Source organism: Anser anser (assembly GCF_964211835.1).
Source record: "Anser anser genome assembly, chromosome: 3".
NCBI lineage: Eukaryota > Metazoa > Chordata > Aves > Anseriformes > Anatidae > Anser > Anser anser.
In genome coordinates this window covers 62553621-62580294 of record NC_139722.1, presented here as the reverse complement: position 1 = coordinate 62580294, position 26674 = coordinate 62553621, and the positions used below count along the sequence as shown (strand labels likewise).

Here is a 26674-nt window from a genome sequence, read left to right as displayed (position 1 = left end):
TTTCCAGGTTCCCTGTAGGATGCTGTAAAGTTACCTACCTAATCATGCGTGTACGGTAGCACCCCAGAATGATCTTGAAAAACCTGGACTAGATGGCTTGACAGCATGAAAACTTCTGCTACACTTACTTGTTTGCTATGCCTCTTTCTCTTTCTCCCCCCACCTCTCTCTTAATTTATCTTTTACTTCTTTATCAGTGTAACAAAATAATATAACACACACAGGGAAACAATGTCATGCTGTCAGTGGCTGTTTAAGCATGCTTGCAGTGCTGTAAGGAGCGGTTTCAGCACACCCACTGCTAATGCTGTGAGCTGCTTTCTGCAAAGACGTTTCCTTCTGCAGCAGGGCACTTCCCACAGGGAACATATTGGACTTGTAGAGTGGTAGGCCCTGGCTGCAGTGGATTTAATGCCATGTAAAGTTAAATGTGCAGGTTTAGTGAGGTTACAGTAATTGTAAAGTTCTCTGCCAACCCCAGAACAGCTCTTTGATATGCCAGAGAGGAAAATTAGCACACAAAAATATGTAAATACTGCAAGGTGATAACTTAGGGCCCAGGCAAAACTATATTTCAAAGACAACCAGGACATACTGGTTTATTATGTATTTTAGGCACATGACAACTGCCTTTTCTGTTATCACAGGTTGTTTTATGATCATGCACTAGGGATTTTACCATAGCAGGAGTATGTTGCTGCACATGCTGAATGTTTAAGTCTAGGCAAGTCTTTCCTGTTTAATATGGGTAGATCTTTATTTTAATTAAAGGACATAGAAGGTAAGAGGGAATAGAGATCTGCTAAGATTACTTCTAAAGAAGCTTTCACTTAAGAACTCTTATCACTAATTAGGCTGCAGTACGTTTCCATGGGGGTAGCGCTGTAGGAGCAAAAATGTGGATGATATTCTTCAAACAGTGGAATTAGCAAGTAGAAATTCCTTTTAGCGCTTCATGTCCTTTAAAGCAACAGCTTGTAAAATGAAAATTTAATGTCATCTACCAAGCAGGATATTGGAAATTCAGCTCTTCGTTAGGGAATAGCTGAGGAAGGTGTCTTGATTTTGTTAATGGTTACTTAACTGAAGCAAGCATGAAGATTTTTCTGTGACTGCTGTTGTTTTATACTGAACAATAAGCTCTAAACTGAACAGAATATTGAGAAAGATTGCAAATAGCACAGTCATCAGTTTGAGGTAACTCCCCAGAAATGCCTTGTCTATACTAACTGGAACTGTACCACCCGCAAAAATAATCCATCTTTTCATTGTTTTCCAGGTATTATTCTGTAGGAGCAATAATTGCAGTTCCTTCATGCAGGACACTTCCTGGAGATTAATGATCAGGTGGTGGTAATGGCTCACAGCTGTGCTCTGAGCACTCCACTCATCCCAGCCTATCATTATGCCCTAGAAAATTACCCTGCCCTTTGGCTGTAAAGATGAATTACAGTGAAAAAAAAAAATCAAGATCAAATTAAATGTGGATTCATAGCCTTAAAATTGAAATTAAGTGAACTATTAGGGACATCCAGCATAAGAGTACATCTGGATCTTTTTTTTTTAAACAAAACTCCAAAACCAAAATGTTGTTTTTAAATAACTCTCCAAAAGCTCCTCTCTGTATATAATCCTGTTGGTATATCCTGATTCACTGGGAGTGTCTCATATAGCATTGTTTGGCAACCTTGCAAATGAAAACGAACTGCTTGTCTTTCAGCATTAATAATGTCATCCTCTGTGGTAACTTTAGCTAATCAATCTGCAGCAACAGAATTGATTCACAGAGGGTGAAAAATGCATAAATTATAAGCTGTTTAAGTATATGTTTTGCCACTGCCTCCTGTCTGGTTAGATATGCTCAACTGAAAAAAAAAAGTGTTTTCTTGTTTTTCAATTTTTATAAGTCAGTCACCTTTTAATACCTCATTAAATGTAAATCGCTATAAATAAGGCAAGCACGAGTGCCCTTGCTATAACATTTACATGAGACTTCCTTTATTCATAACGTTAATCTCTCAATGCGGGAGAATTTGCAGAGTTAGGACTGTTAAGTCCATAAAGTACTGTTAAGTTCATGAGCTCTTCCTGTAACAGCAGCTGTACTGCTGTAAGACTGGAAGAAATACCTGTGTAGAACTGTGTGTTCTTTCAAGCATGCTCAGAGGTATCTAAAGGCAAGAAATGTTTTCTATTTAGGAAAATGAGGATGTCATTTTTTAATTATTTCTTTTTAAGGGGTGGGGGGTAGAGAAGCTATCCTATAGAAGCTCTACTCTTTTCCCTCAAGTAATATCCTGAATAATAATTATGCTAAGACTATATTAAATGACCAGGAGAGAGACAAACAAACAGACAAATAAAACTTTGCAGCGGTAATATAATTTTCAGGTAAAGCAAGAGAAAGTCTAAGAATACTTCACCGCAAAAAGTTTCCAGTGATTCATTTTGCAGTGTCACATTTCTCTTTGAGACTGTAATCAGAACACCATACACCTAATAATTTGCCATTGGCATTGGTAATAGTCTTTGTCCTTGTGCAAACCAAAGAAAACTGCCTTCCTGGTTACTCTTCCAAGTATTTATTTCCAGGTTGATTTATTGTCTTCAGTCTGCTTTTTGTAACATGTAAAATACTTTGCTGTCAAGAATGTGTTCAAGTTGGCTATTACAGTACCATTATCAAGAAATATTAAAAGTTCTTTTTTAGGCTTCAAATATTCTTAAAAAGGGATTTAAAAAAAAACACACATCACTTGTTAAAACTTGTAGAAAAGAATCGATATCACTGATTTCCCAGATGAAACTGTTTTCCCTTAGTGTGTTTTGATCTTTGTGTGTCTCCTTTTATTTTCCTCTACTTCCAAGGCCAATTAATAGGAATTCAATTTTAGTTTGATTGTTTTTTATTCCCGATGTAGTTGAAATTCACGTCAATGCATATACTAAGCTAATCAATTTCAGACAAGCTGTCTTGTCCAATGCTTTTTCAGAACAACCAGCTGTATAAAAGCTTAACAGAAAAATATTTTCTACTACCCAGTTATGTGGCATACATCTTAATTTATTGAAAAGAAATTATTAGTTTACGAATGGAAAAGTACGTGAGTACATACTAGAATTGTATCATTACTATACATATGGCTAAGCTAAGGTATCAAATTATGGTTCTGATCTGAGAATTAGTCATTCCTCTATTTATTAATACCTTCTTTCTTTTCTCTTTCTCTATTGTTTCTTTTCCTGCTGGCTTTCCTCTGTCAATTCTCCACTGCTCCTCTGTAATTAAAATTAATAATTAACAAAAACAACCAACACCGTAGTTATCCCCATTTGTCCCCGTTCAGCATCTTGCAGCCCCATCAGCCCTCTGTCCTACAAGACCATGAACTGTAGGAATACAGCAGACCGAGCAAAACTTTTTGCCTCTACTGATGCTGTTGGACGTAGGAGAACACCACATCTTACGGGGGTAAGCATGCCGGTTGTACATAAGTTGGTGTCTCATGCCATAACCACCTGATTCAATTGCTTGCTGGAATAGGAATAGTTATGAATCTGATAATCCACTCTGCAGGCCCCCACAGCCCCCAGTTTGTTCCATTGTTGGTTGGATTTTAACTGCTATATATTACATTATCTGGTGACATAGCCTGATAACACACCAAAGAATCTGCTTGGAAAAAACGCCTATGTTTGCAGAGCAGGTACCTCAGCTTCTGATGAGGCACAGAGGCTGTCACACAGTGTTGTCCTTTTCACTTGTGGATTCTCTGACTTTATGACCCAAGCTGGTGTTGCAACTTTCCCCCAGTAGGAATCTTTTTCCTAGCCACCTGTTTTCACAAAGCCTTTAGAACCTCATATCTTCTGAGGCACCTGCAAATTCATCGGAGCCCCTGGGATAAAGAGAGGAAAGTGTGCACCCGCATACATGCGTATACATAAGCATGCAGAGTGCTCTCACTTTAGCTTTACTTTTTAAGGAGACCAGGCTAATAATTTTTCCTCATTGAAAAGGAGGAGGTTGTTTTAGGAGCGTGGTTTGTAAGCACAGCTTTCCACAGATTCTCTCTTCCTTCTGAATGATTTGGTGGCAGTATTGTGACTGATCTGAACTTCCAGGGAAAATCGTAGCAGTGTTACGCAGGCAGACCAAATTCATGTTGACTGCGCTCCAAGCCAACAGGATGCAGTCAGTTCCATTTAAGATACCATTTGCTGAACCTGGGTAGTTATATTTTTTCTTGTACTCTGCAGCCTGAGTTTTAGAGTATGATAAGTGTGAAGTCATCTCTGCAAATAATTTGTGTAAGCGGAGCTTGTGTTTTCATTTGGTCTGATGGGCAAAATAGCAGGAGGCAGTGCTGCTATTAATATCCTTGTTGGAAGCAGTGTTAGATGAAAGTAGCATGAATCATAGCCACTATTAATCTTTGAGGCAGATGATAGTCTATTGAAGTTGAGGCTGAGGCATAGCTTTGGGGTATATGTGTAGAGAAATCTCACACTATGTGAAGAGAACATCGTAAACTCCAGGGCTATCAGTTTGGCACCTCTCAGGTCTTTCTCATTGTTTTGTGTTTAAATTAAAAAGAAGGAAGGTTGATACGTTTTGGAGATGATGTAAGAATATTGTTAATACCAAATGACAGAGTTAAAAGCTATTTTCAGTAGCTTGTATGTTATGGAGAACCTTTTATTTTATTGGTAATATTATGTAGGAATTCAGGTTTTTGACTTTATTGAGAAAAAAACTGCTGATGCTGTGTTTTCAGGACCAGTGAGGTAGATCCTATTTAGACAGTTTTTGCTAGTGAGCCAAAAGTTTTTCATCTTAATGCATTTATTCTGGCTGTGTATGCTCTGATGACTTGGGTGATTATTATCATATTAATCAGTAGAACTCTAGTAAATGATATTGGCAAAGAGCTGGCTAATTACTCACAGGTAACAACTTCTGGATTGAAGGACCACCTGTTGCTAATATTAAGTGATGTTTTTGGCAATTTAAAATAACTGGTTGTATCCATAACAACCAAAAAAAACCCTCTTGGATTTATGAAGATAAACTGAAGGGTTATGTGCTTATGAAGTTGTTTTCCATCTTTCTTTTCCAGTTGCTAAACTGATTTTCATTTCAGGAGAGAGAAGTGTTACAGAGCTCTCAACTAGTGAGGTTCTAAAGCACTGTGGCACACGTGCTGCAGCTCCAGACATTTTTTGGTTTTTTTTTTTGAAATAGAATTATCTTTCATAGTTCTCATCCTGAGATAAGCCATAAGGAAGGAAAAAGATGAAATCACTACCACATATAAAAATCAATGGCAAAAGAAAACATGCTGGCGAATCATCCAAGAAAAAAGAGAACAGGATAACTGTTGTACCGCATTTCAGGGCTGGAGGGCATCTGTGGTGTTGATGTACAGCCATGAAAACAAAAAGCTTGTGCTGTATAGGGACTGTGACTAAGTGGGAGTCTGGGGTGTGTTTTTTTGTGTTTTTTTTTTTTTTTTCCTTTTCCTCCAAATGAAATCCGGTCTTTATGACAAATAAGACTTTAGAAGCAGTGGAAGGCACTGTGTGGCAAACAGCAAAGATCAAAACTTAAAAGGTAACTTTTTGCCTCTGTAAAAATTAGTGCATTACATATAAAGACAGTAGAGTGCATGATTAAGGATTCTTGTTGTCAATTGCATATTTACTGACAGTGTCAGACTACAGAAGCTTATTAATGAACTTGTCAAACAGGCTGTGGAAACTACTGACTCAGCACTACTTTTTCTCAGCCCCCTAACCCCTCATCCTTGACTGAGTTTGCTTTGCTTTCTTTAGCCATGTGAACTCTGGCTTGACTTTGTCTTTTTGTTTGCTGAACTACAGACTGACAAAAAAGAAAAGGAGAGAGACCATTTGTCATCTACCTTCTCAGCCAGCTTTAAAGGAGGTCATTTTTCTTCCAACCCCAAAACTAGATCACCAGCTCCCTCTCCAGTTTGGTAAGCCAAGTACATGCTTAGCTGGAGGTTGAGCTATAGGCAGCTCTAATTGTTGTATTAATTACGTTAGCCTCCACAGGAAAATCAATGCAAACTTATTTGGTAGTATAAATGTTTTCTCTCTGCAACAGAAGAAAGATGGTACTGCTTTTAGGAAAAAAAAAATGCTGTTGCTTTAAGAAAGGGGAAAAAAGAGGAATGTACTTGTTTTCTTCCTTCTTGGCTGGGTCAGTGCTCACACTTCTGGAGAGTTGCAAAGAGAAGCATTTTGCATGAAAGTTAATCGGTTGCTCCAGGAGTTCTGCTTGATAGCAGAGAAATAGAGAAGTTGTTCTGTATTTAGCTATTGCGCTTGTAGAGGTGATATGTAGGTGGTGTCCAGCAGAGCATGTCTCATAGTGATTGTCATTCTTTGCGGTTACACAGGCATGCATCAAAGTCTTTGCCTTCTTTGCCTGGCACACCCAAGCAGGTAACTTCACCTGGTTCCTCCAAAGTGTCCTCTGCTCAGGCACGTCCTCCTTCTCCTGGCAATATCCGGCCTGTCAAAAAAGAGGTCAAACCTGAGAGTGAGAAGAAAAGACCAGAAAAGGAAGATGAAAAGGTCACTGAAGAGAGGACAGAAGAGAGTAAAGGAACGTCAGCAGGTGCTGAAGAATCTGCAAATCAGGAAGAGCTTGCTGTTCAGGCAGAGGTTGGTCAAGGTAAGGAGAGATTCCCCATTAGATTAAGGAATGCCTGAGCATCTTTTATGTTCTTTTCTCACTTTCTCTGAAAGTAGCTTTAAATAGTTTTCTATCAAGTGTTAATCTAAATTCTTCAGAAGGTTCCTGCAGGTGTATGTTCATTATGAGAGAAGTGTAAGCAGGCTGACGCCTTTGTGTTTGTAACAGCTGGAACAACAGGCAGACCTGCCTCGCACAGGGTGGTTTCACATCCCTCTTCTCTGACCTTTTGGACCAGGACTTTGTCCCTCACATCATAATGCAGTTTCTCAAACTCTGAAGTAGAAGAGCAATGGTCTGAAAACTAACAGTACAGGAAGCTGTCACGTAAGGGTGGTGTGCGTGGTGAGAATGCCCCAGCTCTGCTAGGCACTCAGTACAGTGGTACTGACGGCATTAAACTGTACCAGCTTACCTGTAATATTGAAAGAGTACTGCACCATGGGGAAGATTGGCAGGATAAAGTGGAATGCAGAGGAGAACAGAGAGAGGAGCAAATAGGAGCATGCAAAATTTCTCAGGGAAAAAGTTATTAAAAAAAAAAAAGCAACGCACCTACAAACCCTGAAAAACAGCAAGGCAGGAAAAAAAAAGTAGATACAAACTAAAATAATAATCATAGAGTGTATGAAGGGGAAAAGGTAAATCTTAAATTGAAAAATGTAGGTCTGTTCTAGCAGACATTTTAGACCATTGTAAATATGGTATAAACTGTCTCAAGGATGGGATAGAATGGCCATTGTGACCACTGTGATTCCGAGGATGGGTTACCTGGGGTCTTAATTTAAAGTTCATAGATTCCCTTGTGATTGTCCTTGTGAAAACAGCTTGAAGTATTAGTACTCCTGTATTTAACTGCAGGGTGCATAGTTATGTGTTGATCTTCTGCAAGAAAACCTGTTGTGAATTGATTTGTTTTGTTTTAATAAGTTCTGTTACAGTAGTTGCAGTCTGGTGCCTAGGTCCTACCACACAAGGTACAATCCCACAAACAGCATACAGTATGGATGCAAATAATAAATGGATCTATTGGTAACGGGCGTGTAAAGAAGGTATAAGATAATTGGGATGATGGTGTGGGCTTTCACTGCTTTTCTGACAGCCTTTTCGTAATATCACAGAAAAGGAAAACATTTCCCTTTCAAAGTATTTCAGAGATACTGCTAAGGTAACTTTGCAAATGTTTACAGGCAGTACTTTCCAAAGTCCAAAGTACAGACCAGAGAAACATGGCGATGCTTGATTGCCTGCTTAGCTCAGGAGGAAGAGAGGCTCAACTTCACTGCAGTCAGCCAATATTTGAGTTAGTGAAAAGGTTACTTACTATGGAAATAGGTTATCTGTGATAAAGGGATTCGAAAGTCAAGTAGTTTGCATTCACAGCAGAGAAACAGGTAGTGGAGAGGGGCAGAAGAGAAGTGGCAAACAGCATTTCAAATTGGATGTATTTTATCAAGACCAGAGGACCAGATCACAAGTGGCTGGGACCAAAGACTGAGACGTCAGGCTAAGTATTTTACATCTGAGGCTAGAGGACAGGCCTTGTACTGCAGGGGGAGGCCCAGACTGCCAAAACAGCCTGGTTGAATCCAAGAATCTAGAGGGGAGCAAATGCAGCATTTGTGTCTAGAGTGACATTGCTGATGTCTCCTACATCTGAGCTGCAGGTGAAAAAGAGCTGATTTCAGCCTTCAGCCTGAACTGCCCCTTAATCTATCTGGCTCAGATACCTGCTGGATGGGTAGACACAGGAGCCTGGAGGTCAGCAGGTAATGATCACTAATGGAGCTGTTCAAGTTTTTGCAGTCAAGTCTCATGATTTTACCAATTCCATTATAGTTTTAATGGTATTTTGGGTGTGCCTTTGCAAGCTGTCATCATCCTTTCTGTCAGCAGGCCAGGTGCGCACTGAATGAGCTACTTGTTACGCTGCCAGCTGCATCACCTGAGGGAAGAAGTGAACCCCAGGCAGTGCAAAGCTGTGCTCCCTTCAGGAGTGACAGCCCTGCCTTGGTCCATGTTAGTAAACTAAAAACGACTGAGGTGCAGAATCTCTGTTATTTTTTCTGTTAAACTATTACAAGTAGTCTCTGGCATGTTTCTGGTCTAGGTTGTAACTGCAACCCCATGTTTTCTTCTGTCCCCAAGGCTACTAAGAGTGTAGCTTTAAAGGACTCCCAAGCTTTAGGAGTGACAGGATACTTACTTTTTTTTTTTTTTTTTAATCTGACCATCCCAGGGCTTTCTGAGTTCCACACTTTGCCCTGGGGGTTAGCCTCCAAACCAGGTCTGTTCCCTAGGGGTGGACTGAATGCCTGCTTTGGCAGTGGGAGGCTAAACGGTGCCACTTCACCTCAGGGCTAGGGAAGATGCGATGCCCTGGTACTCTTCAAATGGTGTCATGGTGTGCCCATAGCCTTTGAATTCAAGATGAAGGCCCAAAAGTAGTTATAAAAAGAGACGCCTATATTGTACTTGATAACAGAAGACAGAAGAGAATTCAGTAGATGAGAGCACTGAACACACAGAAAGCAGCTGAATTTGTGTTTGTGTATAATGAGATGTAGGAGGGCGTCAGAGAGGAAACCCCTATTGGAAGTTGTTGGTGAGGTAAGAAAAATAACATTCTGAAGGGTGGTTAAAAATGTAGATGTTATCTCCCTGTCATTCCTGATGACTTACTTCACATGTATCTTTACCTTGCCAGTTCAAACGCTTCCTGATAGATTTTTGTCTGCACTGCCAAATATGATTACCCTGAGAGTGCTTTCTGCAGGTAGCTTGTGTGTTGTTAATGGTTCTAGAGAAAACGTGTAGTTTAGGTGCTCTGTATCTGTGCTAGAAAATGACAGGCAAACTTGCAGAAATGTGAACAGTGTTTAACTTGAGAAAAATCTGTAACACCTTCCCTTCCAGGTGGCTAAAGGCGGCTAAAGCTGGTCCTGGTTAAAGAATTAATACAAAGGCAGGTGCTTGCCTCACCACTGCAAAAATAATCAACCTTTTTTTTCTTCTGATGACAAAGTTAGCTTAACCTTTCAACTGAAGCTGCTTTCACATGTCCTGTAAAAATGTACTTCCCTTAAGAAATAGGTATCCTTAGCATCTAGAAATTTCTTTCTCCTCTGAATCATTTATAAAACCATGTAAGCTTGAAAATACTTTACAATCAATTTTGAAGCTATTTTCTGTTCCCTTCAAGAGGGCCGTGTATGTGCATGTGAAGTGTGTGTGTGTGAAAAGTGTGTCATCTTGGCTACTGCTGCAAACCAGCTTTCCATCCCATCTATTTCAGCAGCCAGCCCATCCCTACCTCCTGCTCCACCAGCCCTTTCTCCACCGCCAGCCCCCACGAAGACCTCTGCAGGTACAACTGATCCTGAAGAAGCAACGAGGCTGCTGTCTGAGAAGAGGCGCCTTGCCCGTGAGCAGCGGGAACGGGAGGAGCAAGAGAGGAGGGAGAGAGAAGAGCTTGAAAGGTGATCTTAGACCTCTGCAGTGGAGAAGAAATGTTTTTAGCAGCTTCCTAGCAGCTGCTTGTGTATATTTTGTTGTTATATTGTAATATATTAAGCACAGTACTGAACAGCAGGAGACACAAGTTGCTCCCCCAAAAGAACTGTTTTCTGTTGAATTTTTTCATAGGAGCAATATACACCTAAGCAGATCTGTAAGGTGAAAACCTATCCCAGATAGATATGTATTTTATTGGCAGTTTAAAATAGGACAGCAGTAGAGAGCAGATCCTCAGTGTAGTGGTTCATTGTTTCCCCAGAGATTAACAAAGCTATACTTGTTTATTCCAACAAGGGAACTCTGCTTGGCTGTTGTCAACTTCGTGAGAGTGACAATTTCCCTTTGAGCCCTAAAATCTCTGCCATGGATGGTGTTTAGATGTCTAACATCTGTGACTTAAGGCTTTCTGTTTTCTAATTTAAAATCATGACACCCAACAGTTTTGGGGGTAAGTGATGTGGTGTCTCATTTTCTACCAGCAAATGAGCAGCCCACTTGGATGCTTGTGACCATGGCTATACCACAACACAAGCTGAGCACATTTTTAGAGGGATGCCATGCCTCTGGAATTTGTTGGGTTCCTTAAGAGCATTGCTGAATGCAGGAACAAGGCAAAGTCAGTTAAAATAGACTGGATTCCCAAAAGGCTCACGACGCTGTCCCTCTCAAAAGAAAATAAGCTGTTGTGGTGTAAAAGTAATATGGTGAACAAACACTAAGTCTAAAAGATAGAAAACAAAAAGTAAAGAATAATCATCTTTCTCAGTGAAAGGAGTTTTCACTGTCTATTCTATTCAGTGCCTTCATAAATGAACCTGAAAGGACTTGTTGCCAATGAGATAATGCTGGTCTGTAGTGAGATGAAAGCCAGTCATGAAGAGTTTCAGGTGTATCTTTCATTGCTTGCATAAAGGAATGCATAGAAGGAAATAATTATTGCTTATGTGGTGGTGGTCTCTGGGCTAAATTATTTCTCATGGAAGAGATCTTGTTTGGAGATGAGTATACAAAAGTATCAGATGAGTCATGGTCAAGAAAATACGTGAACTGTTGTGAATTACTAGAGAAGGATAACAAAATAGAAAATGTTATTATGAACTATTCGTGGTGAATCCCCCTCTTGAATTTTATATTCTTGAGAGAGTAAAACTAGAAAAATAAGTAAAAGACATCGAGGATGATTAGAAGTATAGAACTGCTCCCATATGGAAGTATAAAACAGCTCTGAGGGAATGGCTTGAAGCTGCATCAGGGGAGGTTCAGTTTGGACATTAGGAAAAGGTTCTTCACTGAAAGGGTGGTTGGGCACTGGAACGGGCTCTCCAAGTCACAGCACCAAGCCTCCCAGAGTTCAGGAAGTGTTTGGGCAATGCTCACAGAAATACAGTTTAATATTTGGGTGGTCCTGTGTGGAGCCAGGAGTTGGACTCCATGATCCCTGTGGGTCCCTTCCAACTCGGGATATTCTGTGATTCTGTGGGGATTCTCATAGATAATATCCACACCTAAACAGGTGAGGATTCTTCAACTGGGAAGACCACCTGTCCTCTGCTTCCAAGTGGAGATATAAGTTACAAAGTCCAGAATAGTTTGGGATAACATCGAAGGGGAAGGGGAAAAATTATTTTTTCCCATAATTGGAGCCAGGATGGGGAGGGTTTCAAATGAGATTAGGAGGTAACATGGTTAGAGAGTTTTTATTTAAATTCAAGAGTCATTGCTGCAACATAAGTTGGGTGCTGAAAAAGTACGCTATTTCACAATATGATTAAATGAAAAAACAGGAGGAAGTGTCTTTCAAGATGCATGTAAGTCAATAGTACTGCTTCTGAATCATAAAGTACCTGAGCCATGGATCAGCGGAAGCCCGGCATATGCCAGAGAAATAATGGTGTTGCCTTGCAAAGTTTTTATGTTGTTCCAGTGGGCTTCACCTTCAGCACCTGGAAGAAGCAGAACAGATGGCTTAGCCTGACCCACTTCTGGGGTTTTGTTGTTCTCATGAGTGAAACAGCAGCACAGCCTTCATCCAGCTGTGCTGCAGTGCTGGTGTCTTGGGCTAGGACACTGCTTTTTTCTTTCTTTCTTGCCTTTTTCTTTTCCTTATACTTGTTTCATCATTGCAGGCAAAAGAAGGAGGAGCTGTCCCAGAGGATAGCTGAAGAAAGAGCTCGTCGAGAAGAAGAAGAAGCTCGCAGACAGGAAGCAGAAAGGAAACGAAAGGATGCAGAGGAGGAGCGGGAAAAGGAGGAACGGCTGCGCCGACAGGCAGAAGAGAGAGAACAGAAGGAGAGAGAAGAGATGGAGCGTATTCAGAAACAAGTATGCTCCCCTTCTGGAATTTCTGTGCCAGTCTGGTTGGCAATAGAGGAAATGCAGCAACACTTCTTGAGCAGTACCTCAAGGAGGGATATCTAAAATTTATATGCTATATAGGGTTAATGGGATTGTGGCTGACTTCGTTTCATGGAGTGACTCAAAGAGTAAAGATGTAGTTTCTTGACAGAAACATGTGGTAGGGAGTTATTTTTTTCTTGTAGAACTTAGTTATTTTAGGACAAATCCTTTCACAATACTGATAAAATTTGATAAAAAACACTGTAGAGTTGTACTGGGGGAATTTAATGAATGGTGGTGTACCAGAGAACTATTTTCCCATACAGTTACAGAAAGTCTAGAGGCCAAGATAACTAAATATTCAATGCCGAAAACATAACACTGCTGATTTCTAATCCTGTGTGCAATATTGCTTTTGGAGGGCTAGAAGGAAAGGGTAGGTTTTCATCACTTTACTCAAGCCAAGGAGCACCTTTTACCTGGCGTATTTCTGCTGACGTCAGTACAGCTACTCAGAAGACATGAGAGTTAAATGAATCAAAAGACAGTTTTTCAATGTGCTTTCATTTCTTTTATGATGGGCATAATGATGTTTTACTTGCTTTTGGGGAGGGGTCATGGTAAGGGTTTTGAATAGGATTCTTTTCTTTTCACATGCTCTTCTACTTTTTGCAAATTCCTTTTCTCCCCCCAAAAGTTCAGCTCTTCAGTCTGCCTCATAAACACTAAGTTTCTTCTTCTGGTGCATAATTAAATGTATGCCTCTGAAAAGGAAATATTTTAAGGATTGTGTTAAAGTGAACATAGCTTAAAAACAAGTTTTCATTTTCAGAAGATTTGTAATGCTTCTTTGAAATGTTAAATTGAGGTACATCCACAATGTAGCACTCAGAAATACAGGATGACCGAGTTTTTCTGAATGATACAGCCTTAACTAATGAACCGTTGTAGGAGTTCCATCCTACAACACTGCAGCATACGTGGAGCAAAGCCTTTCAGCAGTATATTCCAGTGAAGTTTCACATGTAGTTTAAAAAAAAAAAAGGCGGGAATGGGAAGTTTATGCAAATGTACCTGTGGTGGTTTGTTCTTGGTCTCATTAAGCAATGTCTCTGTTGGACAAATAAAGCATTCTACTTCTTTTGTTTGACTTCCAAAAACATCCAGCACTCAATACATGAATCTCTTGAATGCTTTCCTGGCTGCTGTTCTAATGCTGAAGGTTAGGAAATGTGTTTGTCATCTTATCTGCTGTCAGTACATACCACACAGAACAGGCACACAACCAAATAAGGTGTCCAGTATCTAATTATTCATCTCTTCCTCTGATGTAAATCATGGAGATCAATCAAGAAATGTACAATTCAGCTTGAAAAGGTTGTTGGCAACTTTTAAACCCCAATAGTGTTTTTCCAGGGCATTGTAGATACATATAGATGAGCAGCTGTCAATGTTATTCTGTCCTTAAAAAATAAATTTTTCCCTGCTTCTTTGTCTTACTGTCAACTCAGAAAGAAGAGGAAGCTCGCCTACGGGAAGAGGCAGAGCGGATTCGGTTAGAACGTGAAAAGCATTTCCAAAGAGAAGAGCAAGAGCGCTTGGAAAGGAAGAAGGTAACAGTACATGCTGAGAAACTGTAATTCATCTTGTCTTAGCAGTTCGCTTCCACCTCAGCTGTAGAAAGTTACTTATGATATTAATGTGCCCTCAGAAAAGCTGAGGTCCTCTTCTGTGTAGCCTGACGTGAAAGTGAAGAGAATATTGCCAACAGTAATAAATAATTTATCTTTTTGCAAATGCAATTTTATTAAACGGAACTTTGATAAATGACAGGCAGTTATGGTTTGGGAGGGGTAATTTTAAAGTACTGCCAGCAAACATTATTTTACTCCTTTACGTGTTTTTGCAGAGGCTTGAGGAGATCATGAAGAGAACTAGGCGTGTAGAAGCTGTAGATAAGGTCAGTGCTGCTAACTTGACATACGTAAATATTGGGCACATTTCAATTTTTCCCTCTAGTGCCATTTTAAATTTACAAAGCTGTGCTTCCTTTGTAGAAACCCAATGACCAGCAAAATGGACACATATCAAAAGCAAATATTACTGGAGAAGCAGGTACTGTACTCAACTGTGCCCTGAGCACAGCAGGTGAATAAATACCTATTAAGCACAATGACTTGAGATACAGTTCTGAAACTTGGCACACTCATTTGTGGTGAAGAAAACCATTAAAAGAGTATATCTGAAGTCTTAGCAAACATTAATGAGTTAATCTTTCTGTATGGGTAGTTAGCCATTACTAAATGAGTCAACTGTTTCAGCAACTTCGTTACATTGGTGTTTAACAAGAGGGAGTTGTTTACCAAGCTTAATAATTTGTAAAGTAAAAAGAAACAAGTTGACCAAGTTAGCTTTGATAAAATCACTGATTTTTCAGATTCTTTTGCATAGTATTAGAAACGCGATCAGTCATCAAATATTGTTCATAACCCTAAACATTCCCCTGTGATGTCTGTCTTCCACAGTCTTTAGTCACTTGGTCTTAATTTCTATTTCTTTTCTTTCAAAATTCAGCGCTTACGAAACCTTAGAGTCTCCCTGTCATACCCACACTCTTAGTCTTTCCTTCTCTTCTGTTGCGTCTGTTTTTGTGTGTGTCCCAGGTCTTTTTAGGTAAAGTTTTAGATAAAACTTTAATACTCACAATAAAAGAAGCAAAATAAAATTTAGTTTATATTCAACAATAAGCAAGTATGAATTAGCAGAACTGAAATATACTGAAGCCAATCTATCAAATAGCTTCTCTTATTGTAGCATAACATACTAAATGACGATAATCTTTATTTCTCTTTAGTATTCATGTTGAGTAACAGACAGGACAAATAAAAGCACTGGCTGCTGGTACTGCTTTTTTGCTTGATGCTTAAAGTGAACACACTAATTAGCACTGCCAGGACACCTTTTGACACAGATTTCATTATGTGTATTTGGTAGTAATTTGTTTACATGTTATCCTTGTAAATAAAAAACAGTTTGGAAACTGCTAATACAGAATGCGTCTGGAATGCCATCTGTTGCTGCAGGCACTGCTGAAGTTGCTAGAAACCATTTAAATAATTCTTGAAAGGAAAAACGGCTCTGTAACCTGTGGCTAGTGCTTTCCTTCCAGAAGCAGAAAACAATTAGTCGTTTCTCTAAGGCAGAGGAGAATGTGGATCTCCATTTCCCTAGTGCCAAGGGAAAGCTGGAATCATTCAGTAACTGGATAAACAGAAAACTGCTCTCACCCTCAGGGATGCTCTACTGTTTGGCTTTGCTTTATCTAGATTTGCTATTGAGTTAAATATACAAATTAATGGACATATTTCAGCCAACTCTAACTTTCCATATTACGTTCTTGTAATATGTACATTCATCTACTTTTTCTGACCATATGCAAATTGTGATTTTTTTCTCTTTTACTAGTCTTACTGTTTGGACAAAACATAAGGAAACCTTTATAGGACTGGCCAAATCACACAATGAAACAAAATCTGTCACCTTTTTGTCATTTACTTGACCTCTGCTTCAAAACAGGAGATAATTCTGCCATCCCAAAAATGAAAAAAGTCTTCTTTTTAAATGTCAAAACCAATGTAAATTCCTCTTGGTCTGTTTGTAGAAGCACTAAAACCTATATTGCTAATATCTTCCATATAAAAACTTGCCATAAATCAGACTAAGTCACTCAGCATACAAGACTTTGGTGCAAGCATTTAGAGCACAGCAAAACCAAGAGCAGCTGATGGAGGATCCTCAGGTGATCTAGATAAATGCATCCAAGCCTATGAATACTGAATTGTTCTTGTGATTATTGTAACAGATGCTAGGGTACAACTGCTTTCTTTTTATGAGCTGTATATGAATTAGTATGACTGTAGATACAACGCAGAAAGCTGTAGTTTAACAGAACACCATGAGGCAGGCCAGGGACATCACATGGTCTTTGTTATGTAGTCTCCTTTTATGCTGCTCTTTGCAGCATTTTATAGTTGTAATTTAGTACTTGTTGAAAGAAATAACCTTCCCATGGAGATGTTCCCTCTTTATTTCCTTTTGGTTTACAGTCAGTGATCAACTTAGGAGCTGAGAAATACCACTACGAAATTGCTGATGTCCCAGTGTTCTTCTATTCCATTCTCTATTGCATCTTGAAAAGTGCCAGCACAACATTCTGTCAGATATCAGCCTATTTTGACCTACGGCTTATGAATTGGAATTGTTTATATCATTGTAAACCAATTATTCCTGTCCATAAAGCTTTAGTTTTGAAATCTTTGAAATTTCAGACCTGAAACAGGGCTGATGTGCCCAAAAACTTGACAAAGGAAGCAGAGGGATTAACCGTATTTAAAAATTGTAGCTTGCCATGCTATTTTTTGCTATTTTTTGTAGGAAACGCCTTATCCTACTTTGCAGGTAGAGGATGTTGCTTGGTTTTTTTGATAACTTGCTTTCTCTTTCTAGTCATAACAAGTCTTTTATCTCCCTTGGACCTTTCAGGAGGGCCTCAGCTTCAGCATGCAACACAATCTCCACACAATGGGAAACACGTCACCTGCACGCACATGATTACTTCACATCAACCCCCCATAAATATGGACAGGTAAGAGCATTGCTAAATATTAGAGGGTGTTTACAGGATGAGAGTTACTGGAGTAATAAATTATTTTTTCAGATCCAGGTATTCATTAACTAAATATGAGGCACAGCTGTTCAATTTGCCTCATTTCCTGTTTTGTTTTGGTTTGTTTTGTTTTTTGTATCTTTTCCTGTGTTCAGGAAAGAACTTTGTCATCTTTCACTTAACAGTAACCTATTTTTGCCAACTGAAGAATTTTGCAAAAATACAGTGCATTCTTTGCAGTGTTTGGAAGAACGTGTTGCCAGGAATTATTACACAAATTGAAACTTAATGGAAAGGGCAATTTTTTTTTTGCGTGTTCCTTGAATTAAACTTCATAAAACTACTCTGGATTTTCAGGGTTAGTTTCCTTGGTTCAAATAATGAACACTGTGCTTTCCATGCTAGATGCATGGATTTTTGACTAGATGCATGGATTTTTGAACTGCTCAAAGTATTAGCAAGTTTTGAACATTAAGCAAAAGTCCTTCCTGTGAGATACAGAACTACTCATTTTGACTTTGCATTTTAAAAAACCCTTTGTCCAAAAGGAGTTTGGGGAGGCAGATATTTAACATTAGGAGCTCTTCATAGTCATGAGGCTAGTCACTGAGATTTTGAGAAATATTTGAAATGCTTGAAATCTCTGTGTTGAACCAAATGAAATCTGTTACATAAGCATGAGCTGTCAGTTACTTCAATTCCAGTAATGCAGAAAGCCAAATAATCCCATAGTCCTTTCATGTTTTATGCAGGTAATGTCAGAATATGCATGGAAAAACTTGAATGTGGAAAGCCGTCACACAGTCTGTAATGAGCAGTACGCTTCAGGGTGTGATTGACACTAATTGAAGGGGGAATTTGCCCTCTCTCTGTCCTTCCATATGCCTGGGGGATCTTAGCCTGCTGTCATGCCAGCAAAGATGCTCCTGCTGAGATAAGTTCTGTCAGCGACACTGAGCACTGGTCTGCATTAGATGAGCTGCACAGAGCCGTCTTATAATTATCTCAGGCAACTATTAAATGTTAATCACTCCCAACCTTAGATGCACCTTCATATTTGTAGTATCAAGCGTGCCATACTAATGAATGCTGTCATGTAGCATTATATTTGGTATGGAAGGAGCATCTGAATAGCCAAAGTGAAGAATGAATAGATGAGGCTGAAGAGCAGGAACAAAAATGGGAAGTGTATGTGAGGAAGTGCATGTGAAAGGAGAAACTGATATGCCAGGCTAGAGCGCGGAGGGACTCTCTGCTTTGGAGGTGCATCCACACTGAATGGTAAGGCAAGGGCTGAAGCACTCGATAGCATCCTGGTGTTAGCTTAGCCCAGGTGGCTTGATAAACTGTTGGAAGGAAGACACAGCAGCACAGATTTTATCACATGGTAAAAGCCACAGGTGCCAACAACGTTGCTACTGCATCTGGTGTTTCACAGGCATCTGGCAGGTAGATACACCTGATATTGTAGCACATGCAACATAGAGATGGTCTGTGTAAGCACCTCACTCCAGCCCGACAAAAGATTTGACTTTTGTCTGGAAAAGTCCTGAGCATGTTTTAAGGGCAAGATAGCTCACATTTGTGACCAGAACTTGAAAAGGCTTTGCTTGGGGGACTTTTGGAACATGTGTGCATGGTCAAGAGGAGAGACTGAAGGAGAGGAATCCTCGTAAGGCCTCGAGCAACCATGAGTCTCATTGCTCCTCCTACGGTGTTCCCTGTGGGAAGTCCCAGGCTGCAATCACTGTTTCACCGGACCCGGGACAGAAGGAGTGTATGTGTTGGTGTGTCTGTTTGGTGCAGCTCTGGGGTCCAGCCTGGGCACATGTTTTTGGGCAGGACTGATGGTTTTTGTTGTTAAGTGACCGAGCACAGAGTACTTGTACTTGGGGTCACCCCTCAGATGCTGCAGTTGCTCTGCCCCGTGCAGCAGCAGTACAGAAGGAGGGTGACTGTAAAAGCTAGTAGAGGTTTATGTGAAGGTAACAAATTCTGCGCTGTTTGCTGTGGTAAACCTTTGTCCCTGACTCCTCTCCATCATGTCATGCCAGCTGTGTGGCTAGGATCCAGTGATAAATAACATGGTAATAGCATGCTTCCTTCTGTGTTCATGCATACAATGTAGGTGAGAAAAAATAAAATTGGTGGAGCTAAGGCAACTCATTTCAATAATTCACTATCTTCTGTTGCTGCTTTTGATTAGCAGTGTAGATCTTACTGTACTGGAACTTCATTAGCCTTCAAAGGTCATTATTCTTCACAAATCCTAATGAAAATGCTGTAATCTGCAATATTATTTACCAGACATCTATTATCAACAATTATTAGTTTTATCAATAAACGTTTATTGCAGGTGATACCTTGGTGCTATCATCTATCACACCCAACAGGGGGAAATCCAGTTAAACAATTTAATGCTAGAATGCTAATGAAGAATAGTGAATTACTATTCAGAAGGGGAAAAAAAAAGTGACCTTATCCCTGACCTATAGGTATGTGGTGAGAAGACTCACAAATGAACTTAATACAGATTTTTTTAATCCAAGTGTAGTGCAGTGGAAAAGGCAACACTAAATATATTTTAAAATGGAGCGTACTGTGGAAATTTTCCAATTAGATAGTGAAGTATCCAGAATTACCAAGAAAACTGGTAGCTCATGGAGATGCTACAATATTATTAATGGTTTGTTAACTTGTGTGTTGATTCTGGTCATTTTGTGTGTGTTTTTTTTTTCCCCCAGCAACTGGAAGAAGTGAATTTGAAACGTTAGTTTGAAAATAATATGTTAAAGTATTTTCAAGCTTCTCATAAACTATAAAATGTTGCAACAAAATTTCTTCCAGATTCTAATTTTTTATGTACTATACTGAGCAGTAGAATCTTGGAAGAAATACAATGATAGAAGTTGGATTCCAATAACCAGTACAGCTACTCATTTCTCACGTGGAGACTTGTTTGTTCTCCACTTTCAAATTATTTGCTAAAGTTGCATTCTGCCTTCTGCATCTCCTAAAGTTAAGTACAGTGATCTATATTGACAACATTTTACTTGTTTTTCTCTTTTAATTCATTCCTCTTTTTTTTTTTTTTGGTTCATCATAATAAATGCCTACAGTGGGCCTCAGTGAGAGCTTTTTATCTCATCTGTCTCTCTCCATCCGATATGAAGGCAGTTGCTAGGTTTGGGTAGGTTAGATAACTAATTTTTGGAAATATTCAGTTAGACAAGATGATTCCCTCAATCTCTTGTCCTTGGGGGAAAAAAATGTTACCAGGTTCAAATTGTTATGTATTCACAATTCAGTCTGTAGGTTAAAACACTTCAAATCTGCCTTAGCACAGTCTTCCCTTCTTTAAGACTCCGGCTTCTCGTGATTGGCTGTTTTCAGCGCTGTTGTCTCAGAGAGTTAAAAATAAATGCTGCTTTATTTAAATCATCCAAAGCCGGGGGTCCGTTCTGCTGTTAATGTCTACCCCTGACATCTCTGCTAAATCATATCAATATAAGAGGAGACGGATACTGTCTTTCAGATCAGGAATAACAGGTACAGAAATACTTAGGCACATTTCAAAGGATTGTAAATCTTTTTTTTTATTATTTTTTTAGTGTCAATTCCAGATGGATGATCAGAAAGACATACTAAATTCTGATCTCTTTTCATTCTCATCTTCTCTCTTCAAAGTCTTTAGATATGGGTTATATCTATACAGGTCTTGGTCTGAAATTAACCACATCAAATGTAATTTTTCAGTAGTTTTTTAAACTTTGTGGATTTTCCAGTTCATTTTTATTATATTAACTGCTCTTCTCTCAAATACCTCCAGTTTATCTTATTAGTATGGATGCACTAAGATCAAAATGCGAAGCTGCACAAATGCTTTCTTTTTTTAAGCTCCCTTAAAATGAATCTGTCCTTCAGATGCTTGCAAAGCTGTGATGTTTGGAAACGCTCTGCAAACAATTCAGCCAACCTTTTTTTGTTATGTAGTTATCTTCCTTCAAGCACAGTCACGGTATATGTTAAAATATGTTAAAATGACCCAGCTATTAGAAACGTACCAGCAATGCCATGTGCCTGAAATGGTATGCTGGATGCTGAGACATCGCTAAGGGTGGAACGCAAGACAGTAAAAATAGTTGTTGCACGTCAAAAATCCATTACTTTCTTGTGTTCTTTGTTTCAGTGAACCGTAGCAGTCACTTAGGGAAAGAGATAAATACCAAGAGATCCTCTGCCTAATGAAGGGTTGCTGTGTATTGTGGTCCAAATGCATAGGCTCAGGTAGTCCCCAAGCTGTTAATTATCAGAAGCTGGAGGGTATACCAATCTCCTAGGAATTTGTCTAATCTCCTTCTGAGCTTAGGGCCTCTAAGATGTCCAGTGGAAATGAATTCCACAGTTCAGATTTTTCCTTCCTCTTTTCTAAACATGCTCCCTAGCAATTCGTTGGGAGTGCTACCTTCTTCTTACAGCATAGAAAATAGAAAATATTTAGTCATGGTTTCCTCTTCTGTGCCTCCTTTGTGATTGTGTAGACTCCTGCCTTGAAAGACATCTTTCAAGTCTGAACCCTAGTCTAACTCAGTGTGTAATGACAGTGCAATGACTAATAAATATGAAGAACTATCCATCTGTAAAGTTAGCTGATCAATCCGATAGAAAAACTAGTATCTCCGCAAAAGCAAGAGACTTCTCTTTATTGTCCCAATACTTTCTGAGGTACTTACACTGCTTAATTTATAGGCACAAGCAGTTCCCTTCTTATCCCTCTTTCCTGACCTATCCATCAGACTTCCTAATACTGTGTTATTCTACCTCTGGTAAGGTTATTGGCAGTACACGGGGATGAAATGAGTAATATGACACCTTATACTGAATAATAACCTAATACCTCCATGTGATAGAGCAGTTTTTATTAGTCCTAAAGCATTTCACAGATTCTGTTCTTCATCACAGGGATGTGAAACTCTGGCACAGAAGGGGGATGTGACTTGTGGTCGCTCCCCGGCAGCCAGCAGGGTTTCTGTGTCTGCTTTCAAACACATGTGCAGTGAATCATGCTTTTCGTTTTGAAGTTTACTCAGCACACCCACAGATTAAAAAAAGGGGATTGACTTTCTGAAAAAGAACTGATGATGGTTTGAAAGACTGACATGCTGGTTTTCATATCAAATCTCTCCCGTTCTCACAGAAAATATGGAATCTGGGCTTTGGATGAGGTGTTACCACCTTTTAAAGTACAATAATTATTCTGTCTCTTGGGAAGTACTGTAAAAGATTTCTGCAATTGTTTGCAAAGAGTTGGCGACCAAAGAAGCCAGTAGATGAAAATGAACCATGTGCCAATTACGAGCTTTTTTTTTTTTTTAAATGCTAAATGTACTGTCAAGAAAAAACTAGCCTGTGAAACAACCATGCCACCTACTCAGAAATGGCCTGAGGAAACTGATAGCCTTGTTTAAATATAGGAAAACTGCTTGTGAGCCTTTGTGGCTGAAGCATTTCCAAACAGCCTGAACAGGGGTGGTGTCCAAACAGGGAGTACACACCCAGAATTGACGGGATCTAACTACTGAGGGCCTTGAGAAGCACCTGTAAAAGATCCTATGATCAGTAAGTGATAGTTGGGTACTTGCTTTTTATGGAGTAGCGTTGAGTCCTGTTACCGCCATCCTGTTCACCAGAGTAGCCCCTTAGTTCCTCCTGCGTGACAAGGCAGTGCGTGCTGTGTGAGGAGAGAGCAGGGTTTGACAACACAACAGCTAATGAACGGGTTGGGAGAGGAGGGCAGAACTGAGACATCATTGTGTTTCCTCAGGAGTGTGCGTCTAACTGGAGAGCGTACCTGCGCCTGGGGGAGATGTGTAAGAGCCCGCTCCTAAAGGCACCTCTGGCAAATGGGAGATGGAAAAAGAAAGCACGGGGTGACGTGAGGGATGCTGGGAGGTGTTGCTTTTGGTTTGGGCGCGATCAATGGGAGAAGCACAGAGTCAAGTAGTGCCTGGAAAATAAGCTGCGGGAACTTGGACGAGGTGAGGAACTGAAAGGAGAACTGACTTGGTAAAGGAGTGTTTTCTCTGGGTAAGTGACAGGTAGAAGAGGCTCCTCAAAAACTGGAGGCAGGTGGGGATCCAAAGAGTCACAAAAATGACAATGACCTTATCTAAGCACAGTTAGGTTGATTTGCAGTAAGAGGAAGGGTGTCGTAGCATTCAAATCTAACAAAGGTTATGAAAGCTGAGAAAGGCCATAAATTGCATTAGGTGGGTGGCTCAAGATAGCAGTGGTTGTGCTGGAGAGGTTGTGTTTTTTTTTTACTGCTTCCCATTTCAGTCACTTCTGAGAACTGCAGTGTCGCTGAAGGTCTCTGTCGTTCTGGGTATAGCGTAGCCAAATGTAAGGACTACCCTGTGTGCTTGAGGGAAGGCATACCTAGTACCTTGCTGTAAAAACAGTTAGTCTCCTGTGTTAATAGCATAATTTTGTTTTTACTGACTAAACAAATGCTCTGGACTAATTTAAATTTCTGTAATATTGCTTTGAGGAGGACTAAATTTCTGTTCTAGATTAAGTGTATGAAGAAATATCTATGTTTCTCTTTCAGCAATCTCAATCCAGAGAAAAATACAAATGAAAATGGAATGTCTATGCAGAATGCTAACTTTGAAGAGATCATAAACCTACCCATTGGTTCTAAACCACCCCGGCTGGATGCCATGAACAATGATGGAAGCAATGGAACAATGATGGAAGCAAGTCCTGGAATTCCTTTGAATCCAATTTTAGCTTTTGAAGATAAGGGGACTCTTTTGCCTCAGGTAGATAGTGTTCAAACACATCAAACAGCAGGTAGGTTTGCATTAACTCTTTAAAATTAGTAATATGTTGTAATTGACAGAGTACCTAGAGCTTCTAATTGATAAAGGTTGATTAAGCATTTTACACCCCAGATTCTCTGGGGAAAGGAGCATATCTTCTCTTTGTAAAGCTGTGTGTGCCAGGTACATACAGATGCTGTGTGAATTTTGATGGGCCCTCATCTTTTGTTGGAAAGGGGCTCTCAGTTACACTACACCGTTTGCCTTTTGAAATTGCTTGAAAATGTTTGCCCTGTGCTTTGAAGTGTGATAACAATGACAGATACTGTTCTTAGCTTATGATCTGCACTCATGTTCCAGTTCTGCAAATGTAATATCTGATATGCTCGTGCAGAAGGGGAACGGGTAGCTGCTGCCTTTTAGGGTACTGAATTCTGAGGGTACTTCCCTCATCAAGTTCTTGCTAACATGAATACTGATGGAAGGTTTGCAGCACAACAGATTTTTCTGAATTACAGCATAACTTTTAGGGGATGTTAAGTAAACACATTCACATAGAAAATTAAACTGGACTACCCTCATTTATTTTCTTTTTCTGTGGGTGTAAAATATAAGAAAAAAATCATCTTGTAATAAAATATTTGCATAGGTGCATAGCATTGTGAAGTAAGCATTGCTGCTGTTTGCTGACCTGTCATTTTTGATGCCTTCTGTTGTAGAAGTGATCTGATTATTTCTTCTGAAGAACCAAAGGTGATGTAAGCATCTCTGCAGTCAGTGGAGTTTCTTCCATGCTATGAAGGAGTGTTTTATTTTTCTCTCCAGTTTTTTAAAGATTTCTTGAATATCTTTTTTTTGGGGGAAGGACTTTAGCAAAACCAGCAGAAGAAATGATGGGAATAGACTTTGATCACCTTTCCAATAGTTTTCATCACTAGAAAAATCATGCTTCACGTGCATTACTTAATATGGCTTTTTCCAACAAGCTTTTTTCTGTTAGTAAATGGATATTTCTGCATTCCTTAAGATACAAGACACTGGAATCTGAAAGCAATGGGCTGATTCGGGTGGTGGGACTGATTCTTTTTTTAAAAGATGGGTGTTGGTTTAAAAGGCATAATTGTAAAATTGGCAAAGAATCTTTTACACTTTGTGGTTCTAATACTTGAAAAATAAATACCTCATTGCTCTACAAGTAGAGTTAATGAGGTGTTTTATTTAAACCTGTTGGTTTAAATATTATTGCAGAGAACTCTAATTATGGGGGCAAAGTATAGGCTTCTGTATCAGGTTCTTGTAAATGTAATTCCTACAGGGACATTCTGTAAATTGAGAATCACTATGATCTTCTCACGTTTTCTCTAAAAACACAAAACAAGGCAGGTTTTAAAATGTGAAAATTTGAAAGCGTTATTTTTTCACGGACAAGAGGAAAAAACTATTGTTCTCCTAGATGATGTATTTATGAATTTTTGTTCAGTACAGAAGTAAATTGTATAATTGAATAAATTAGAAAAATGTGGTAAAATGATACTGCAAACTTGATTTTTTTTTTTAGTTACATTCATGTTCACAGTACTATAAAGGATGTGTACGCACATGCGTGCACATACACCCACACAGGGAAGTACCTTGTTCTGAGTCCTGTAAATTGCTGCTGTTCCCAATGATGGAAGACATTTCCTTTGCCTTATCAGACTATTGAAAACTGTGTGAAACCTGAAATATTTGATTTTTGGATGATAAAGCAGGTTTGGGGATTTTTTTGGTTTTGCTCGTTTCAGAGCAAATGGCAAATGGTCGTTGTTTGTGCTTTTTATGTAGCCTGTGATTTTTATAATGCACTACAGTTTGAGTGATGGGAGGAGCAATGCAGGTTGCTTTCTCCTTAGTCTGATGCCGATTCCTACCATCAGTGTTCCATCCCTCACTTTTGGTTGCTGTTGGGTAGAACACTAAAATCGTGCACCTTTTTATGCTTTGATAAACAATGCTGTTGCGGGCAGAGCTCACTAGATACTTTTGTTGGAAACACCCACTAGGGCTTGATGTGTCGCTCACTGAAGTCCACGAGTACATCCTGGGCTAGTGGAAATGAGGGTTATGAGGCTTCAGTTCATGCTAACGGAGAACGGACCATAAAGATTCTTGCACTCGCCTTTAGTGAGCACTGAGCTAGGCTCTCAGGCTGTGCAGCAAAAGAAATCTTCCGAGACAGAAGCTGAAGAATTCTTAAGAAATGACTTTCTGCTGCTGCCAAGTGTTCGTCTTACACAGGAGATGGGATAAAAGCAATGGAAAAGTAATGAAAAAAAGACCATCTGCCAGAATACATGGAAGGGAAAAAACAGCCATTCAGTCCGAATGCTTTGAATAACAGCTTGTGACACAGTAAAATTAATTGGGTTCCTCTCTTGCTTTCTTTAGTTTTCCATGTACATAGCCACAATATTTTAAAGTGACCAAAATATGTAGTTTTTCTTTAAACCGATGTTTAGCATGTAAGTACCAAATAAACTTGTTTGAAATATTTACTTCTATTTATATTTTGATTTTCTTGCATAGGTGGAGCAGGAGTCAATCTGCGATGGAAAACTCTTCTCGCTA

At 39.4% G+C, this 26674-nt stretch overlaps 1 protein-coding gene across 10 annotated transcripts in view; it reads left to right on the top strand.

Moving 5' to 3' along the window:
- The window catches only part of MAP7 (microtubule associated protein 7), a 111587-nt gene extending 84990 nt beyond the window's left edge, over nt 1–26597 (top strand). For 4 of the 10 annotated variants that reach the window (XM_083828376.1, XM_083828382.1, XM_083828379.1 and 1 more), the window contains 11 exons: nt 3324–3472; nt 5884–5999; nt 6426–6703; nt 10020–10203; nt 12367–12562; nt 14089–14190; nt 14487–14537; nt 14635–14692; nt 17120–17222; nt 23854–24098; nt 24787–26597. In XM_083828376.1, the coding sequence (XP_083684502.1) occupies nt 3324–3472; nt 5884–5999; nt 6426–6703; nt 10020–10203; nt 12367–12562; nt 14089–14190; nt 14487–14537; nt 14635–14692; nt 17120–17222; nt 23854–24098; nt 24787–24797 (1493 nt within the window). In that variant the 3' untranslated portion in view covers nt 24798–26597. The remainder of the gene's footprint in view (nt 1–3323; nt 3473–5883; nt 6000–6425; nt 6704–10019; nt 10204–12366; nt 12563–14088; nt 14191–14486; nt 14538–14634; nt 14693–17119; nt 17223–23853; nt 24099–24786) is intronic. The other 6 variants (XM_083828381.1, XM_083828384.1, XM_083828383.1 and 3 more) reach the window with 4 other exon arrangements.
- Nucleotides 26598–26674: the final 77 nt, after the last annotated feature.